The 17,591-nt window shown below is 49.8% G+C and overlaps 2 protein-coding genes across 2 annotated transcripts in view; one reads left to right on the forward strand and one right to left on the reverse strand.

Annotated features, from left to right (window-relative positions):
- Window positions 1-17,591, reverse strand: part of PAX7 (paired box 7) — a 266,012-nt gene that overhangs the window by 17,969 nt on the left and 230,452 nt on the right. The gene's annotated exons all lie outside the window — the stretch shown is intronic.
- Window positions 3,052-16,499, forward strand: TAS1R2 (taste 1 receptor member 2). The gene is made up of 5 exons (XM_081870941.1): window positions 3,052-3,322; window positions 4,639-5,415; window positions 6,822-7,034; window positions 11,010-11,130; window positions 15,314-16,499. Exons 1-5 carry the CDS (start codon window positions 3,062-3,064, stop codon window positions 16,240-16,242), a joined length of 2,301 nt encoding a protein of 766 aa, XP_081727067.1. The 5' UTR covers window positions 3,052-3,061; the 3' UTR covers window positions 16,243-16,499.

The raw sequence follows: 17,591 nt of genomic DNA on the forward strand, positions 1-17,591 counted from the left end.
GAGATGAGCGCCATAACCCCAGAGTCAGTCACGACTGGACCTATTGGTCAGGGGTCCCTTTACCTTTACCTTTAACAGCTGCAGGGGGCCACGTTGGCCAAAACTGAAAGATATAAAGTGGTCAGCACATTGCAGCGAAACGACTGAGGCCTATGTTTTCACTTGAGCCATTGAGTCCAATGCCCAGGTCACGGTTCCCCACACCATGCATAAAGGTAAAGGGACTCCTGACCGTTTGGTCAAGTCGCGGACAACTCTGGGGTTGTGGCGCTCATCTCGCTTTACTGGCCGAGGGAGCTGGCGTACAACTTCACAGTCATGTGGCCAGCATGACTAAGCCGCTTCTGGCGAACCAGAGCAGCGCACGGAAACACCGTCTACCTTCCCGCCGGAGTGGTACCTATTTATCTACTTGCACTTTGACGTGCTTTCGAACTGCTAGGTTGGCAGGAGCAGGGACAGAGCAATGGGAACTCACCCTGTCGCTGGGATTCGAACCGCCGACCTTCTGATCGGCAAGCCCTAGGCTCTGTGGTTTAGACCACAGCGCCACCCGCGTCCGGCCCACCCTATGCATAAATGCATGCAAATGAGCTGGTCCTTACCTGCCTCCTATGCAAAGGAGCTAGCGAAAGGCTCTGGCAGGTGGCAAGGGGAAGGTCAGAAACATCTCATTCATCTTCTGGCTGGACAGCTGCCGATATGAGGGTGCCATAAAAAAAGTGCCCCACCATGCGCTTCACCGGACTGGTGGCAGCCTGCGTCGGTGCCTTGGTGGCTGCCGCGGCCTCAATAACCACGCCCGCTTCCCATTTCCACCTGGCAGGAGATTACATCCTAGGGGGCCTCTTCTCTTTGCATGCAGAAGCTGTGGGCAGGCCCCACCTCAGCCCCACGCAGGAGGTCCCCATCTGCAAAACGTATGTACCAGGTATCAGAAATGGGGGAGGGCCAGGGCCGGATTTAGGTTTGATGAGGCCCAAAGCTAGTGAAGGTAATGGGTCCTTTATATGTCCAGCTGTTCTTTGTCAACAACAAATGGTCGCTGTTTTTTGTGTTGAATATATAGTAAAGTAATGGTAAAGGGACCCCTGACCATTAGGTCCAGTCGTGGCCGACTCTGGGGTTGCGGCGCTCATCTCCCTTTATTGGCCAAGGGAGCCGGCGTACAGCTTCTGGGTCATGTGGCCAGCATGACTAAACTGCTTCTGGCGAACCAGAGCAGCGCACGGAAACACCGCTTACCTTCCCGCCGGAGAGGTACCTATTTATCTACTTGCACTTTGACATGCTTTCGAACTGCTAGGTTGCCAGGAGCAGGGACTGAGGAACGGGAGCTCACCCCGTCACGGGGATTTGAACCGCCGACCTTCTGATCAGTTAGTCCTAGGCTCTGTGGTTTAACCCACAGCGCCACCCGCGTCCCCCTTGAATATATGCTATATGTTAATTTATGGACCAAATAGGTATCTCAAGCCATTTGCCCATGTTGCCATGCAACCAGTACATGCAGAATGTAGGCACCCTGTATACAGAAATGAGCAAACCCGTGATATTTTAGGGAGCAGGCTAGCAGGTGGGGCCCATTACTTACATCATAGGAGCCTACACAATACAAAACACTGTTGCTGTATGTAGGTTTTATTTGTTTTTTATCTTATAATTTGGAAATGTACATCCAGGTTTTGTTCCCTTTATTTTGTTTGCCCCCCCCCCCCCAAGAGAGTGGGGCCCTAAGCTATAGCTTGTTTAGTTTATACGTTAATCCGGCACTGGGGAGGGCAGGCCATTTTAAGAGAATGAAATGAGATTGTGGGTGTGGATTCATAGAAGTGTCTGGGGTACACCCAAGACTTATATAGTCTAAACCCCTGCGATTCAGGATTCACAGCTAAACAATCTCTGGCAGGTGGCTATCCAATCTCTGCTTAAAAACCACTGGGGAAAGAGAGTCCACCACCTTCCAGGGGAGTCCATTTTACTGTTGGAATAATAATAATAATAATAACAACAACAACAACAACAACAACAACAACAACAACAATAATATTTTATTTATATCCCGCCCACCCCAGCCAAAGCCGGGCTCAGAGCGGCTAATAACAATAAAAGTAACACAGCATTCGAAAATCAATTCATTTTAAAATGAATTTTAAAATCATTTTAAAAATCAATTCATTTTAAAATCAATTCAAAATCGAATTAATGGAACAGCTCTTTCTACCGTACATTTTTCTTCCTCGTCTTTTGTTGGAATCTCCTTCCTTGGGAAGCCGTTGGTTCGGGCCCTGGTCTCCAGAGCAGGAGGAAACAAGCTTGCTCCATCTTCCATGCGGCTTATCCTTTAGATATTTGAAGATATCTCCTCTCAGCTTCCTCTTTCCCATGCTAAACATACCCAGCTCCTTTGTGGTGCCCAGAGCTGAACACAGGACTCCAGTTGTGGAATATGCATCTGGATAGGCATGCCTGAAGGCCAGGAGAGCTGCTGCCAGTCAGTGCAGGCAGCTAGACCATGGGTCTGATGGCTTCTGATCATAGCTGTCAACTTACAGATTTGAAAATAAGGGACCAGCAGCCTCGAAAATAAGGGATCACTAGCCAAAATAAGGGATCAACAATTACTTTGAAAAAATATATATTTTGTTGCGTGCAAATGGTTTTAGATACCTATTAGGTCCTAAAAATTACCATATAGCATATATTCAACACAAAAAAAGCAACAATTTGTTGTTGACAAAGCACAGCTGGACATAGAAAGGGCCCCATTACCTTCAGTAGCTTATTTAAGGGACATCATCAATAAGGGACAGCAGCGGGACATGGCCCTGGGATAAGGGACTGTCCCGCCAAATAAGGGACGCTTGACAGCTATGCTTCTGATGTTCTTGTGTTTCACATTTTTTAATGATGCTTGTTGGAATCCTTTTAAAGAAGAGCAGGAGACTCAACCGGAGCTTTGCCCGGCCTCCCCGGTCCAGAGCCTGGCCCTCAGTGCATCGCCTCTCACCCCTCTCCCAGGTACAATCTGAAAGTCGTGAGCTACAGCTACCTCCAGGCCATGCGCTTCGCGGTAGAAGAGATCAACAAAGCCAGCGCCCTACTGCCAGGGGTGCGGCTGGGCTACGAGATGGTGGACGTCTGCTACCTCACCAACAACATCCATCCCATCTTATACTTCCTCTCCAACAACCGCTCTCTGGTGGATATCGAGACCAACTACACGCAGTACCGCCCGAGGGTGATAGCCGTCATCGGGCCAGACTCGTCTCAGGCAGCGGTGACAGCCGCTTTCCTCTTGAGCCAGTTCCTCGTCCCACAGGTAAAGTGGGTGGCCCTCCTAGGCAGGAGCAGGGAACTGCGGGCCCCAGGGGTGGAATGTGGCCCCTCACACCTCAACGTCTGGCCCTTGGAAGCCTCCCAAGGCCACGCCTCCTCTCCACAAGCCATGCCTCTGACCGGCCTGGAGTCATTCTTTTAGTATTTTCACCTGGCTGGCATTATGTATATCCTCCCAAATTTCACTGATGAAAATAGGGATGTCCTGTATAATAATAATAATAATAATAATAATAATAATAATAATAATAATAATAATGCCCGCCCATGTGACTGGGTTTCCCCAGCCACTCTAATTTGCACATATTACCAGGTTACTTAGCTTTGACTTTCCTCCCCCCCCCCTTCTATGGTTCAATTCATTTTTACTTTACTGCTGCATATTCTAACTACCGTATTTTTTGCTCCATAAGACTCACTTTTTCCCTCCTAAAAAGTAAGGGGAAATGTGTGTGCGTCTTATGGAGCGCATGCAGGCTGCTCAGCTATCCCAGAAGCCAGAACAGCAAGAGGGATTGCTGCTTTCACTGCGCAGCAATCCCTCTTGCTGTTCTGGCTTCTGAGATTCAGAATATTTTTTTCTTGTTTTCCTCCTCCAAAATCGAGGTGCGTCTTGTGGTCTGGTGCGTCTTATAGAGCAAAAAATATGGTATTTCTTATTCTTTCTTTTCCAGTTGTCCCCTCCACCTGTAGTCCAACTGCTCAGTTTAGTCCAATCCTGCTAACGTTTTAAGTTGTTTAAAATAATTTTTCAAGTATTCCGCAATTTCCCCCCCTCCAGTCTTCTTTAAAAACTCTTTCTTCCTAATCTCTCATTCTGCTAGTTTAACCTAGCGGTTTCTACATATTCCATCAGTTTCATCTGCTAGCCCTGCCTTGCTGGTGCTGTGCTGTCCTTTAAATTTCCCGGGTTTCAAAGGAAGCAGCTCCTCTCCTTCCCTCCCTGCCGGCCAGGGCAGAGGGAGGCTCCAACTGTGTTGCTTGGCTGCGTTGCTCACCTAATAAGGAGTCTAAGAACGACTGGGGGGTGGAGCCTGCATGCCTTGTGTCAATCAAATCGGCCGTGTTGCCTAGGGACTTGCCTTTGCTCAGCACTTCCCAGCGAAGAGGTGACGGTGGTTTCCCTTGCTGCGTCCCCTTTGCCAGGTTGCTGCGCTGTGGGAACCACCACTTGAGGCTTTGTTTGGCTGCTGGTTGACTAAAATCCCTTATTTTGTCTGCTGATCTCTTATTTTCAAGGCTGCTGGTCCCTTATTTTCAAATCCGTAAGTTGACAGCTATGCTCTCCTTCCACTCCAGATCACCTACAGCGCCACCACCGAGTACCTGGGCAACCCCAAGGTCTTCCCGGTGGCTTTCCGCACCATCCCAAGCGCCGAGCAGCAGATCGCTGTCATGCTCCGTCTCCTGCAGCACTTCAAGTGGAATTGGTTTATTGTCCTCGTCAGCGACGACGACTACGGCCAACAAAACCTGCAGCTGTTGCGAGCCCAGGCAACCCGAAGCTGCATTGCCTTCCAGGAGACCATCCCAGTCCAGGAAAATGATCCTCACGATTCGGGCAACAGCACCCAGGAGTGGATCAGCAGCATTGTCACCAAGATCAGCAGGAGTACGGCCAAAGTGGTGATCATCCTCAGCCTGGAACTGCCTCTCCCCACGTTCTTCAGAGAGGTCATCCGCCAGGAGATGACGGACGTTGTGTGGATCGCCGCAGAGGCCTGGTCCATCGACCCGACCACCCACGGCGTCACCAACATCTCGAGTGTTGGCACCATCTTTGGCGTGGCCGTGCAGGATGTGCCCGTCCCGGGGATGGATGACTTCCGTGTCAGGGGTCCGTCCCACCTGGGGGAAGGCGGCGAAGGCCAGGCCACCTCCGGCGCGGTGACGTGCAACCAGGAATGCGACAACTGTCTGGCGGAGGCTTGTTCCTACGACAAGAGCCTCCGGGGCACCGGGGACCGCATCAACTTCAACGTCTACTCGGCGGTTTACGTGGTCGCGCACGCCTTGCACCAGCTGCTAAGATGCAGCGCCACGCGATGTGACCGGCGGGAGATTTATCCATGGGAGGTGAACCCCCGCATCAATGCCACATGGGTGGGGAGGGAGGGAATGTACTGTGTTTTTTGCTCCCTCCTAAAAAGTAAGGGGAAATGTGTGTGCGTCTTATGGAGCGAATGCAGGCTGCGCAGCTATCCCAGAAGCCAGAACAGGAAGAGGGATTGCTGCTTTCGCTGCGCAGCAATCCCTCTTGCTGGTCTGGCTTCTGAGATTCAGAATATTTTTTTCTTGTTTTCCTCCTCCAAAAACTAAGTGCGTCATATGGTCTGGTGCGTCTTATAGAGCGAAAGGGCTGGAGGGCTGACCAAAGGCGGGAGGCTGCAAGACACGGTTGTTTATGGCTGGATGGAGAAAATGAGGCCAGGGAGCCCTCCAGACCTCTTTATCTGGCCTCTGGGGATACTTATGGGCTGTGTCCCGTCCCAAAACCACACCTCCGCCCCAGGGCCCTACCCCCTCACTGGCCCTGACTTGCCCAGTTAGCAGAGGATAGAGAGGGATGATGAACACGAGTGTAGACATTTGCCTACTAAAGAAAAATTGAACCAATTTTGCCTCTAGTTCCGCAAGTGACTAGGGCTGGGTGATTATCTGGTTTTCAACAATGCAATATGTCAGCAGGTAAACATTGCGACGTAACCGATATATCACGGTGTTTGAAATAAGGATGGAGCTATGTACTGTAGAGGCATTGGCTAGCTTCATGGTTTCCCCCCATGCTGTGATTTTTTTGCACACAAACACAAAGACGCATCATGATTCACAATATATTCCCAGGTTAAAGATTACAAAACTGGTATCATGATATGGAGCGGAAACCAATTTTGGACGATATACCTTGCCCAGCCCTAACACACGCTGTGATTCACAATATATTCCCAGGTCAAAAACTACAAAGCCGATATCATGATAATGGACTTGAAACCAGTTTTGGACAATATATCGCCCAGCCCTACCAATGACCCCAGTAAGGAGACCCGGAAGGAAATGCAGCCTTCCAGCTACAAATAAAAAAACCCTTTCCAACAGTCTGCCATCATTCCGGGGCCACTGAGCACCATCAGTTGGGTCAACTGCTGGAATGACCCCATATGGGTGGTGCTGTTTTGGCTACCTAAGCGACAGCACTCAATGCTGAACATTGAAACTAGAGGGAGAGATAGAGCCTGGGCAGGGATTGGCCCTTTGGGGTCAGCTGACAGAATGCTAAGGTGGGTCCCTGGTACTGCAGCATAGAGGGCGCCCTTGAGGTAACAAAAAAATGACATAGGGTGTTTCTATGGGGATCACTCGCTTGCTGCATCTGTGAGAGTAGATTCAGGGAGGGCGGTGGTGGTTGTAGTGTGGTTTTGAGGCCTGAGCTCAAAATGGCTTGCCATCACCGCACAAAGGATGCCTCTCTCCTTGTGTCGTAGCTGTTGAAGGAGATGCACAAGGTGAACTTCACCCTGCTGAGGACCGTGATCAACTTTGACCAGAAAGGAGACCCACCGAACGGTTTCGAGGTCATACAGTGGCAATGGAACGTTCCTGGCCAGCCTTTCAAGAAGATTGCTTCCTATAATTCGTTGCAGGGAAGGCTCGACGTCAATGAGAAAATCATCACCTGGCACACCGCAAACAACACAGTGAGTAGCGTCTCAAGGGACTCCCATGGGTGCCCTGTGCTGGACAGCCCATTCCATCTCCAAGGTATTCCTCCTGTTGTGGAATGAACTCAGTGGGTACTTACTAGATACAAGGGTCTTCTTAGTGGTGGTGGAAACTTCCATCGAGACCTGGCGTTGTATCTCAAGGTTGGGGGGGGGACATCTGTGGCCAGGTGTTGGGCTCCAACTCCCATCAGTCCCAGCCAGCATGGCCAGTGGTTAGGGAAGATGATAGGACCTAGAGTCCAGCAAACCATGGGAGGGAGGCGGCAACAGGCAGAGTTGTGGTGGAGGTAGCCTGGGGCAATAAAGACAAGTGATTGCATAATTCAGAGATGGGCAATTTGTGGTCCTTCAGACATCCTTGGACTTCAACTCCCATCAATCCCAGTGTGGATGGCCAGTAGTCAGGGATTATGCTGGGAGCTGTGGTTGAACAACCTTTGGAGGGCCACAGGTCCCACCCATCTCTGATCGAGTACTTCAAATGTCCAAAATAGGGATTTCAGGGAGTTTTGGTAAGCTGGTGGAAGTTTTGTTCTAACTGAAGCTTCTGAGCAATTTTCAAGGACTGCACCCACCGACCCCCGACCCCCCCAATTGCAACAGTCTAATCTGGAAGGGTCCAGGCCACAAATGACCATGGACTAGGGTTGCCATATTTCAAAGTTTCAAAAAAAAAAAAAAAAAAAAAAGCTTTTTGAGCTTTTTAAAAGGACGTTTGCAAAAATCTACCCTTCCGACATGGGTTGATGTGTGTCCGGGTTTTCCCAGACGTTACAGCGATTTCTGCCTGGATACTATTTCCGCCTGGCTATGTCCAGGAAATTCTGGATGTATGGACAATATTGACCATCACTTTCTAGGAAAGGTCCACAGCTTGATATCTGCTTGGAGATCTGAGGCTCAACCCCCAACAGAGCCATCGGAATTGTCTCCTACCCAAAACCCTGCGGAAGCTTCCTGAAGATCATTGCTCCACTCAGCTCAATACTTCCTGCACTGACCGGCAACAGTTCTCCTGGATTCCAGTCAGGGAGTCCTTCCCGGCCCTAACAGGAAGTGCCAGCGATTGAACCGCAGGCTTTCTGCATGCAAGGCAGGAGCTCTGCAACTGAGCTTTGGTCCTTCCCTATAATTTGCTAACTTACCAATATGCTTTAGGGTGAATGCAACCAAGTCCATAGAAATCTCAGTTCGCCCCTTCTGATAGATATCTGCACCAAGCGGGTCCCACAACTTGTTTACATTGGCTCAAGACTGCCACCTTGTGCCTGTTTGGAGGTTAACTCCTTGAGGCGTCCCTGCATAGAGCTTTGTCTTTGATAGACAGATATAATAATCACCGCTGCTTTTTTTGTCATTCTGAAAATGTCTACAGTGCATGTAAAGGGGATGAAATTGGGCACAGAGCTGACGCAGGATGCCAGGGCTGATGAGAGCTGTAGTTGCAGGTATTTTGAGGGTACCAGGTGGATGAAGGCTGTTTCAGGACACAGAATTGTAGATTGGGAAGGGACCACTAGGACCATCTAGTCCAACCCCCTGCAATACAGGAATCTTTATCCCAACGTGGGATTTGAACTCACAACCCTGAGATTAAGAGTCTTATGCTTTACCTGCTGAGCTATCGGGAAAAGGGTCCTTACAAACAGGTGGAGATGTTCTGTTAGGTACCGATGTCCCAAGCCCCACAGAGCTTTTCAAGTGAAGAAACACCTTGGATCGGGCCTGGAGATGAACTGGAAGCCAGTGGAAGATTGCCAGGCCTAATGTGATGTTCCAAACATTAGGTAAAGGTAAAGGACCCCGGACGGTTGTCCAGTCAAAGGCGACTATGGGGTTGCAGTGCTCATCTCACTTTCAGGCTGAGGGAGCTGACATTTGTCCACAGACAGCTTTCCGGGTCATGTGGCCAGCATGACTAAACCGCTTCTGGTGCAATGGAACACCGTGATGGGAGCCCTAGTGCACGGCCACAGTGGTACCTATTTATCTACTTCCCCTGGCGTGCTTTCGAACTGCTGGGTTGGCAGGAGCTGGGACAGAGCAACGGGAGCTCACCTTGTCACGGGGATTCGAACTGCTGACCTTCTGATCGGCAAGCCCAAGAGGCTCGGTGGTTTAGACCACAGCGCCACCCGCATCTGTTTTTGGTTTGTTGCTGATTTTTATTTTTCGATTATATCCAAGAGTTTTGATTTTTTTACTGTTTTTAACTCTTTGTAAACTGTTTTAAGGGTCGTTGTTTTGTTTTTTGTTTTACAATCACGGGGATTTGAACCGCATCAATTTGACACTATACAAAGGAAAGCACACAACTAAACTACTCCAGGATCACTGCCTGAGAGGCATCCTGTTGCTCGGTCCCTGCTCCTGCCAACCTAGCAGTTCGAAAGCACATCAAAGTGCAAGTAGATAAATAGGTACCACTCTGGCGGGAAGGTAAACAGCGTTTCTGTGCGCTCCTCTGGTTTGCCAGAAGTGGCTTAATCATGCTGGCCACATGACCCGGAAGCTGTACTCCGGCTCCCTCGGCGAATAAAGTGTGATGCGCACTGCAACCCCAGAGCCAGCCATGACTGGACCTAATGGTCAGGGGTCCCTTTACCTTTACCTTTAAACTATCTGTCTCTCACCTGGAGATGCCGTTAAGATCCTGCATTTCTGGAGCCGTGTCTTAAACACATCACTGGGAATGAAATTCCTAGGAACTCAACAAATAAATGTAACTGACCGAAATTGTCAATTTTCCTGGTGGCAAACCTTGGCGTGACGCAGCATCACGGACGGACTTACAGACAGAAGACCCTCCGCTCTGGAAGATGTTGGGGGGCCTTCCTGTAGGAAGGAGGAATCTGATTTATCACCACAATAAAATAAATAATAAAAATTGTGTGTGGGGTGGGGTGGGAATGAACAGCAAGAGGGGAGCAAAAGTTTGAGCTGGCTAATTTGGGCGATTGACATTCAAAGGTCTGAGGATTAGCCTTGTTAGAAATCCCCCCCCCCCCCCCGGCCACAAAAACTGAAAGCCTTTGGAGTGTCTAGCAAAAAAAAGGACAGATTTTGGGTTTTTTTTGGCAGTACAGTGGTACCTCTGGTTAAGAACTTAATTCGTTCTGGAGGTCCGTTCTTAACCTGAAACTGTTCTTAACCTGAAGCACCACTTTAGCTAATGGGGCCTCCCACTGCCGCTGGGTGATTTCTGTTCTCATCCTGAGGTAAAGTTCTTAACTTGAGGTACTGTTTCTGGGTTAGCGGAGTCTGTAACCTGAAGTGTTTGTAACCCGAAGTGTTTGAACCCGAGGTAGCACTGTATGCTTTGTTTATGAATAAGGTGGCATATAAACAGTGCCTCCTGTTTATGCTATAGTATGGGTTAGAAGAAGATACAATAATAAGATAAATAAGATTTATCAGATTTATATGCCGCCTTTTGTCACCAGGTCTCAGGGCTGTTCACAGGATAAACAAAGATAAAAAACACAAGTCAATAGTTAAAACAAAAACACACCCTTCCAAAAACACATTTAAAATGCTGCAAAATATTAATCCGCCTTATAAAACAAACAAACAAAAATACAAATACAAAATGCAAATTAATATATAACACTTAAGAATTTTATTTTATTTTATTGCTATAATTGTATCCATAGTCATATGGTGTGCACATGATAAGAAAGCAAGGGAATTAAGATTAACATTTTGGTTTGTTTCGTTTTTGTTTATTTCACCACACACACCGCAGTGTTTCCTTTTGCAAGCATGCTGCACAACGTCCTCCTTCTATTTTCTCTCTCCTTCCTTTCTTTCTTACTTTCCTTCTGTAAATCCCTACTTTCCTCATAATGTTAAAATGTCAATAAAAATTTACACACACACAGTGTATATACCGGTATATAAATGGTGAGCAAATCACGTATAATTCTTCTCACGCTCTCTCATTTGCAGGCGCCTCAGTCCATCTGCTCAGAGCAATGCGAGGCGGGACATAAGAAGAAATTGATCGGGATGCTCACCTGCTGTTTCGAGTGTGTGCAGTGCGAGGCTGGGACCTTTCTCAACAGCAGCAGTAAGTTTCTGAATACTTGCTGGAAACCGCAGGAAGCAGGAGCTGCTGTTCTGCTCAGGTCCTCCTTGCAGATTTCCTTTTGGCGGCGCATCTGGGTGGATTGATGTTTCTGAATACCGTATTTTTCGCCCCATAGGACGCACCGGCCCATAGGACGCACCAAGTTTTTTGGGGGGGAAATAAAGGAAAAAAAAATTTATTTCCCTCCCAGGCGCTTGTGGGGCCGGCAGCGGGGAGAAGAGCGCTTCAGACCAGGTCCGGGGACAGCGGGAAGACGCGCTGCGCCTCCCAGATGTCCCCGGAGCTTGCGTTTTTTCTGGGGGGGAGGGAAATGAATACAAAAAAATTATCCCCCCCCCAGCCGCGGCTGCCGCCCCAAGCCTTGCGCACACCTGCCCGAAGCACGGGGCACCCTCCGGAGGGCTCCACGTGCTTCGGGCAGCAGGCTGCTGCCCCAAGCCTCGCGTGCCCGGCAGGACCTCCCGCCAGGCGCGCAAGGCTTGCAGACACTCGCCCGAAGCACAGGGAGCGCTCTGGAGGGCTCACCGTGCTTCGGGCGGCAGGCTGCTGCCCCAAGCCTCGCGCGCTCGGCAGTACCTCCCGCCGGGCGCGCAAGGCTTGTGGACACTCGCCGGGGCTGCAGGCTGCTGCCCGCAAGCCTTGTGAGCCCGCGGGAACTCCCTCCGGGCTTGCAAGGCTTGCAGATAGCTTCCTGAAGCCTGGAGAGCGAGAGGGGTTGGTGCGCACCAATGCCTCTCGCTCTCCAGGCTTCAGTGAAAGCCTGCATTCACCCCATAGGACGCACACACATTTCCATTTCATTTTTGGAGGGGGAAAAGTGCGTCCTATGGGGCGAAAAATACGGTACTAGTTTCTGGAAAATGCAGGAGGGGAGAGGGCTGTTGAGCTCAACTCCTTTTTTTTTTTTTGAGAGAGAGAGAAGTTAGTTTTATTTTTATTTTTTAAATAATATTTATTGGTGTTTCAAAAAGTTACAAGAATAAAAAAGAGAGAAAAAGAAAAACAGAAAATACAAAATACAGAAGAAAAAAAAACAATTAAGAACAAATCCATCTTTCCATATCTTATCTATCATTTGCTTGTTTCCTTGACCTCCTCACACCTCCTTTTTTTGTATTCTAGTTCATTAGTTGTTTCAGCAAATCCTTTCCTTCTTTGTTTTTATCTTACTAATTTATCTTAATATATTGTAACTTTACATTCTGACCTGTTAACAATCCATTTTTACTTAATCCTTTATAACATTACTGCGAAAACCACATAGCTTCATTCCAGCATCCTTCTAACATTCCTTAATTTTACAATGATTCTGTAGATATGTTGAGCTCAACTCCTTGGTGTTCCCATTGGGCATCTGCTTGGCCACTGTGAGAACCCATCTGGCTGGGTTTCCCCACTGAGAAGGCCCTCTGCCTGGTTCCCTGTAACCTCACTTCTCGCAGGGAGGGAACCGCCAGAAGGCCCTCGGAGCTGAACCTCAGCTCCTGGGCAGAACGATAGGGGTGGAGACGCTCCTTCAGGTATACTGGGCCGAGGCCGTTTATACTGGGCCGAGGCCCTCCCAGTGAGGGGACTGCCAGAAGGCCCTTGGCGCTGGACTCAAGGGCGTACGAAGGGTGGGTGGAGAGGGTGGGCTGCCCCGGGCACCACTCAGGGGTGTGTGTGACAAGATGGTCCGCTGGCCCCCCCCAGCTGTAGAGCGGCCGAGGGATCACACGCAGTTAGTATGGGCACCGCTCGTGTGGCGTCCGTACGGACTGCTGCTCTCACACGCCGTCAATATGGAGATCCGTATGGGCTGCCGCTCGCATGGCGACCGTATGGGCTGCCGCGCATGCTCAGACCGTATCGACGTCGCACATGCGCTGCCAAGTGGTTCGCCCTGCCCCTCAGTGTCCTGTCCCGGGTGCTAGAGAGGGTTCCTCCACCATAGCCGTCAACCGTCCCTTATTTGGCGGGAAACTCCCTTATCCCAGCACCGTGTCCCGCTGCTGTCCTGGATTGATGATGTCCTTTAAATTTCCCGGGTTTCAAAGGAAGCAGCTCCTCTCCCTCCCTCCCTGCTGGCCAGGGAGGAGGGAGGCTCCAACTGTGTTGCTTGGCTGCGTTGCTCACCCAATAAGGAGTCTAAGAACAACTGGGGGGTGGAGCTTGCATGCCTTGTGCCAATCAAATCGGTCGCGTTGCCTGGAGACTTGCCTTTGCTCAGCGCTTCCCAGCAGAGAGGTGCCGGTGGTTTTTCTTGCTGCACCCCCTTTGACGGTTTGCTGCGCTGTGGGAACCACCACTTGAGGCTTCGTTTGGCTGCTGGGCTGGCTGGGCTTTCTACCTTTGGCTCGGGAACTGGTTGACTAAAATCCCTTATTTTGGCTGCTGGTCCCTTATTTTCGAGGCTGCTGGTCCCTTATTTTCAAATCTGTAAGTTGACAGCTATGTCCTCCACCACTGGCTGGACCTCCGTGTCTGGGCTCAACGATGGGGGTGGAGACGCTCCTTCAGGTATACAGGACCGAGGCCGTTTAGGGTGTTCAAGGTCAGCACCAACACTTTGAATTGTGCCCAGAAACGTACTGGGAGCCAGTGTAGGTCTTTCAAGACCGGAGTTATGTGGTCTCGGTGGCTGCTCCCAGTCACCAGTCTAGCTGCCGCATTCTGGATTAGTTGTAGGTCACCTTCATCTGGCCTGATCCAGGAGGGCTCTTCTTATGATCTTATGTCCACCAGTTTGTGTGGGTGGTGGATATGGGGGAAAGCCTGCCACCCACGCTGCTTTTAGCTTAGAGAAAAGGCAAGTCAGTGATGTTAGCAGTCTATAAAATGATGAATGGCCTGGAGAAAGCAGATGGAAAAAATGGTTTTCCTCCCTCTCTCATAACACTAGACAGGAGTACCAACCTGGCCCCACGACTGTGGGTGCCCGGGGCCACAGGTGCCATGCAGCATACATGGCCCTGGCACTGAAATTTGTGGGTGCCCTGCCCTTTTGTGGGTGCTCAGGCACCCAGGACCCCAGGGAGTTGGCGCCTATGACACTTGAAACTGTGACTTGTAAGAAACCGAGGGCATTTTGGGAAATGATATATGGTGAGATAAAAAAGATGTTTAAATGATAATACAAAAAACAGCAACCCTGAAGATTTTCTCTTAGGGATTATAGGGTCTAGGGCTGCATTAAAGTCTTTGTAGACCACTGGCACTCTTATAATTGTAACGCCCCCTGCCCATCCCTCCAATATTAGATCTACAGATAAATATGTACATTTTATAGGCACCATAGTCATACATCCAAGTACACAAGAATTCTGCTACAACCTGCCCAGAAGGAGACCCATGGCTTTTCAGCTCTGTGAGCAAGTAAGATCTCTCCTGGTGGAGCTCTAAACATTTAGCATGCCTAATGGAAAAACCAGACCCAGCCAGAGGATCTACAACGGAAGCTAAAGCTTCTTAAACAGGGGTCAGCAAACTTTTTCAGCAGGGGGCCGGTCCACTGTCCCTCAGACCTTGTGGGGAGCAGATTATATTTTTTGGGGGGAAAAGAAAGAATGAATTCCTATGCCCCACAAATAACCCAGAGATGCATTTTAAATAAAAGCACACATTCTACTCATGTAAAAACACCAGGCAGACCCCACAAATAACCCAGAGGTGCATTTTAAATAAAAGGACACATTCTACGCATGTAAAAACATCCATGGGCCGGATTGAGAAGGTGATTGGGCCGCATCCGGCCCCTCGGCCTTAGGTTGCCTACCCCTGTCTTAACAAACAAATGCAAATGCAGAATAATAATAATAATAATAATCAGGGAATTTCTGCGTTTGGAGAGCATCCTCTTTAGTATTGAAACAAACATGACACAACATAAATCTGCAGCAAGACTGAGAGGAAAATTCACTGCAAACAACTAAACAGAATATTCGCCCAACGCCACAGAGTGAAATATGGCAAAGGGAGGTCAGCTAGATAAATTCCACCTTTTAAAATGGTTTATAATTGGGCCAAAGATGGTCAGTTCACTTTTCCCAATCACCACCCACCCACCAACCAACCTTTTTTGTTGGACAAAGCAATCCAATTAAATTTCCAGCCCCTGATATTGTGACAACTTAACTTTGACTGATTATGTGTGTCTGTGGTGTGTGTTCTTTTTGGTCGGCAGACAGTTTCACCTGCCAGGAATGTCCGCTGGACATGTGGTCGGAACCCGGCAAAGAAGAGTGCTTCACGAAACAGCTGCTCTACATCCACTGGGGCGACGCCATCTCCATCGTCCTCCTTTCTCTCTCGACCCTCGGCCTCCTGGCGACCTTGTGGACCCTGGCCCTCTTCACCCGCCACTCTGCCACGCCGGTGGTGAAGTCTGCCGGGGGCCGCCTTTGCTTCCTGATGATCGCCTCCCTGGCCACTGGTTTCTGCAGTGCCCTCTTCTTCGTGGGCCGGCCGACGGAGCTCGTTTGCTTTGGCCGCCAAACGGTCTTCAGCCTCTGCTTCACCATCTGCATAGCCTGCATCACCGTCCGCTCCTTCCAGATCATCTGCGTCTTCAAGATGGCCGCCCAGCTGCCTCGGGCCTACGACGCCTGGCGGAAGTACGACGGGCAGAGGGTCTTTGTCGCCGTCGTCTTGGTCATCAAGGTCTTCATCGTAGCGCTCAATATCTACTTCAACAAGCCGGTACCCTTCCGAACCCGGGTGAGCGACGACCCGGCCATGCTCATCTTGATGTGCAACCAGGACTACCGCGCCACCATGGTATTCAACAATGCCTTTGACATGAGTTTGTGTTTCCTTTGCTTTTGCTTTGCCTACATGGGGAAGGCCTTGCCGAAGAGCTACAACGAAGCCAAATACATCACCTTGTGCATGACGGGCTATTTTGGCTCCTGGGTGGCCCTCTTCCTTGTCATGTCCATCTTCGAAGGGTTTGTGGTGATTGTCTTTGAAGCGGCCACCGTCCTGTCCAACTTGTTCAGTATCTGCGTGGGCTACTTTGGCCCCAAATGTTACATCCTTTTCTTTCACCCGGAGCGCAATACGACCGCCTTCTTCCAGGACGCCATTCAAAGCTACACCATGAGGCAGGAGTAATTCCAGAGCCTCGTGGAATGAAATGGACGCCTGTTGATTTGTACATTGCTGCTCGGCGAGACAGTTGCGTGGCGAGTTCCCATCCCCCCCCCAGTGGAAATAATGACACATGACACAATTATTAAGGTTAATGGGCTAAATAAGGCCACAGCTTTATTGGTTACAGGTGATGAGCGGTATTGGCTTAGGCATTGGTCCTAACCGACTATATCCGGCTTCAGCCCATCAGCTTGAAGTCTGGGAAGGGTTAACCACCAGTAGGGGGAATCCTGCTGATGCACACCAACTAGGAACTCCCTTGGGGTCAGCACTCGGGGGCGTGCCTTAGGCCCTCACCTCCACAGGCTTCGGACAGGACCACGCCCCCCGGAATCCTTTATCGGACTATCCTTCAATATGCGGGGCAGGTGATGGCGTTACCTCTCCTCTTCCATCTACAGAACTATACCAATGCCTAACCGCCAATACCCAGAAAGTTGTGACAATTTGCTACGAGGTAGGCGAAAACCAAGTGGCTGGTGCCAATTTGCCAAGTGCAAAAATTCCTACCAGCCCCCTCAACAGCGACCAACCAAGGTCCATAGCAAGGTCAAGGAACGAAAACCTTAAAGGGCGGGAGGGTGGGAAAACATGAGCAGCTGGTGGGCGGACAAAGAGGGAGATCCGTGGCCGTGCCTCTGTTAAATAGGGCAGGCCACGCCCCCAGAGCCGGCCGATTGGCTGGCTAGGGGGTGACGCAGCTGGGGATTCCCCCAATCGTGTGGGGCTGGGGCTGTGACGCCGGCAACCTGCAGGGCAGAATTGGCTTTCCTTCACTCTTCCTTCCTTGTCACTAGGGTACTTTGATGAAGCTGATTCCGGATGAGCAAATGGAAAGGACTTCTTCACACAGAGTAGGGTTAAACCCGTGGAACTCACTGCTGTAAGATGCGGCCATCAACTCGGGGTTATAGAATAATAGAACCATGGAATTGTAGGTACCCCAAGGGTTGTCTAGTCCCCAAACTTGGCCCTCCAGATGTTTTGGGACTACAATTCCCATCATCCCTGACCACTGGTCCTGTTAGCTAGTGATGATGGGAGTTGTAGTCCCAAAACTCTGGAGGGCCGAGTTTGGGGATGCCTGCTGTAGATGGAATCCTTTAAATCAGCCTTTCTCAATCTGTGGGTCTCCAGATGTTGTTGAACTACAACTCCCATCACCCCTAGCTAGCAAGGCCAGAGCTCAGGGATGATGGGAGTTGTAGTCCAACAATATCTGAGGACCCACAGGTTGAGAACTGCTGCTTTAAATGTTTCATTATGTTTTTATATACGTTGGAAGACTCCCACGGCGGCTGGGACAAAAC

This window comes from Podarcis erhardii (genome assembly GCF_964252035.2).
Source record: "Podarcis erhardii genome assembly, chromosome: 7".
Lineage (NCBI taxonomy): Eukaryota > Metazoa > Chordata > Lepidosauria > Squamata > Lacertidae > Podarcis > Podarcis erhardii.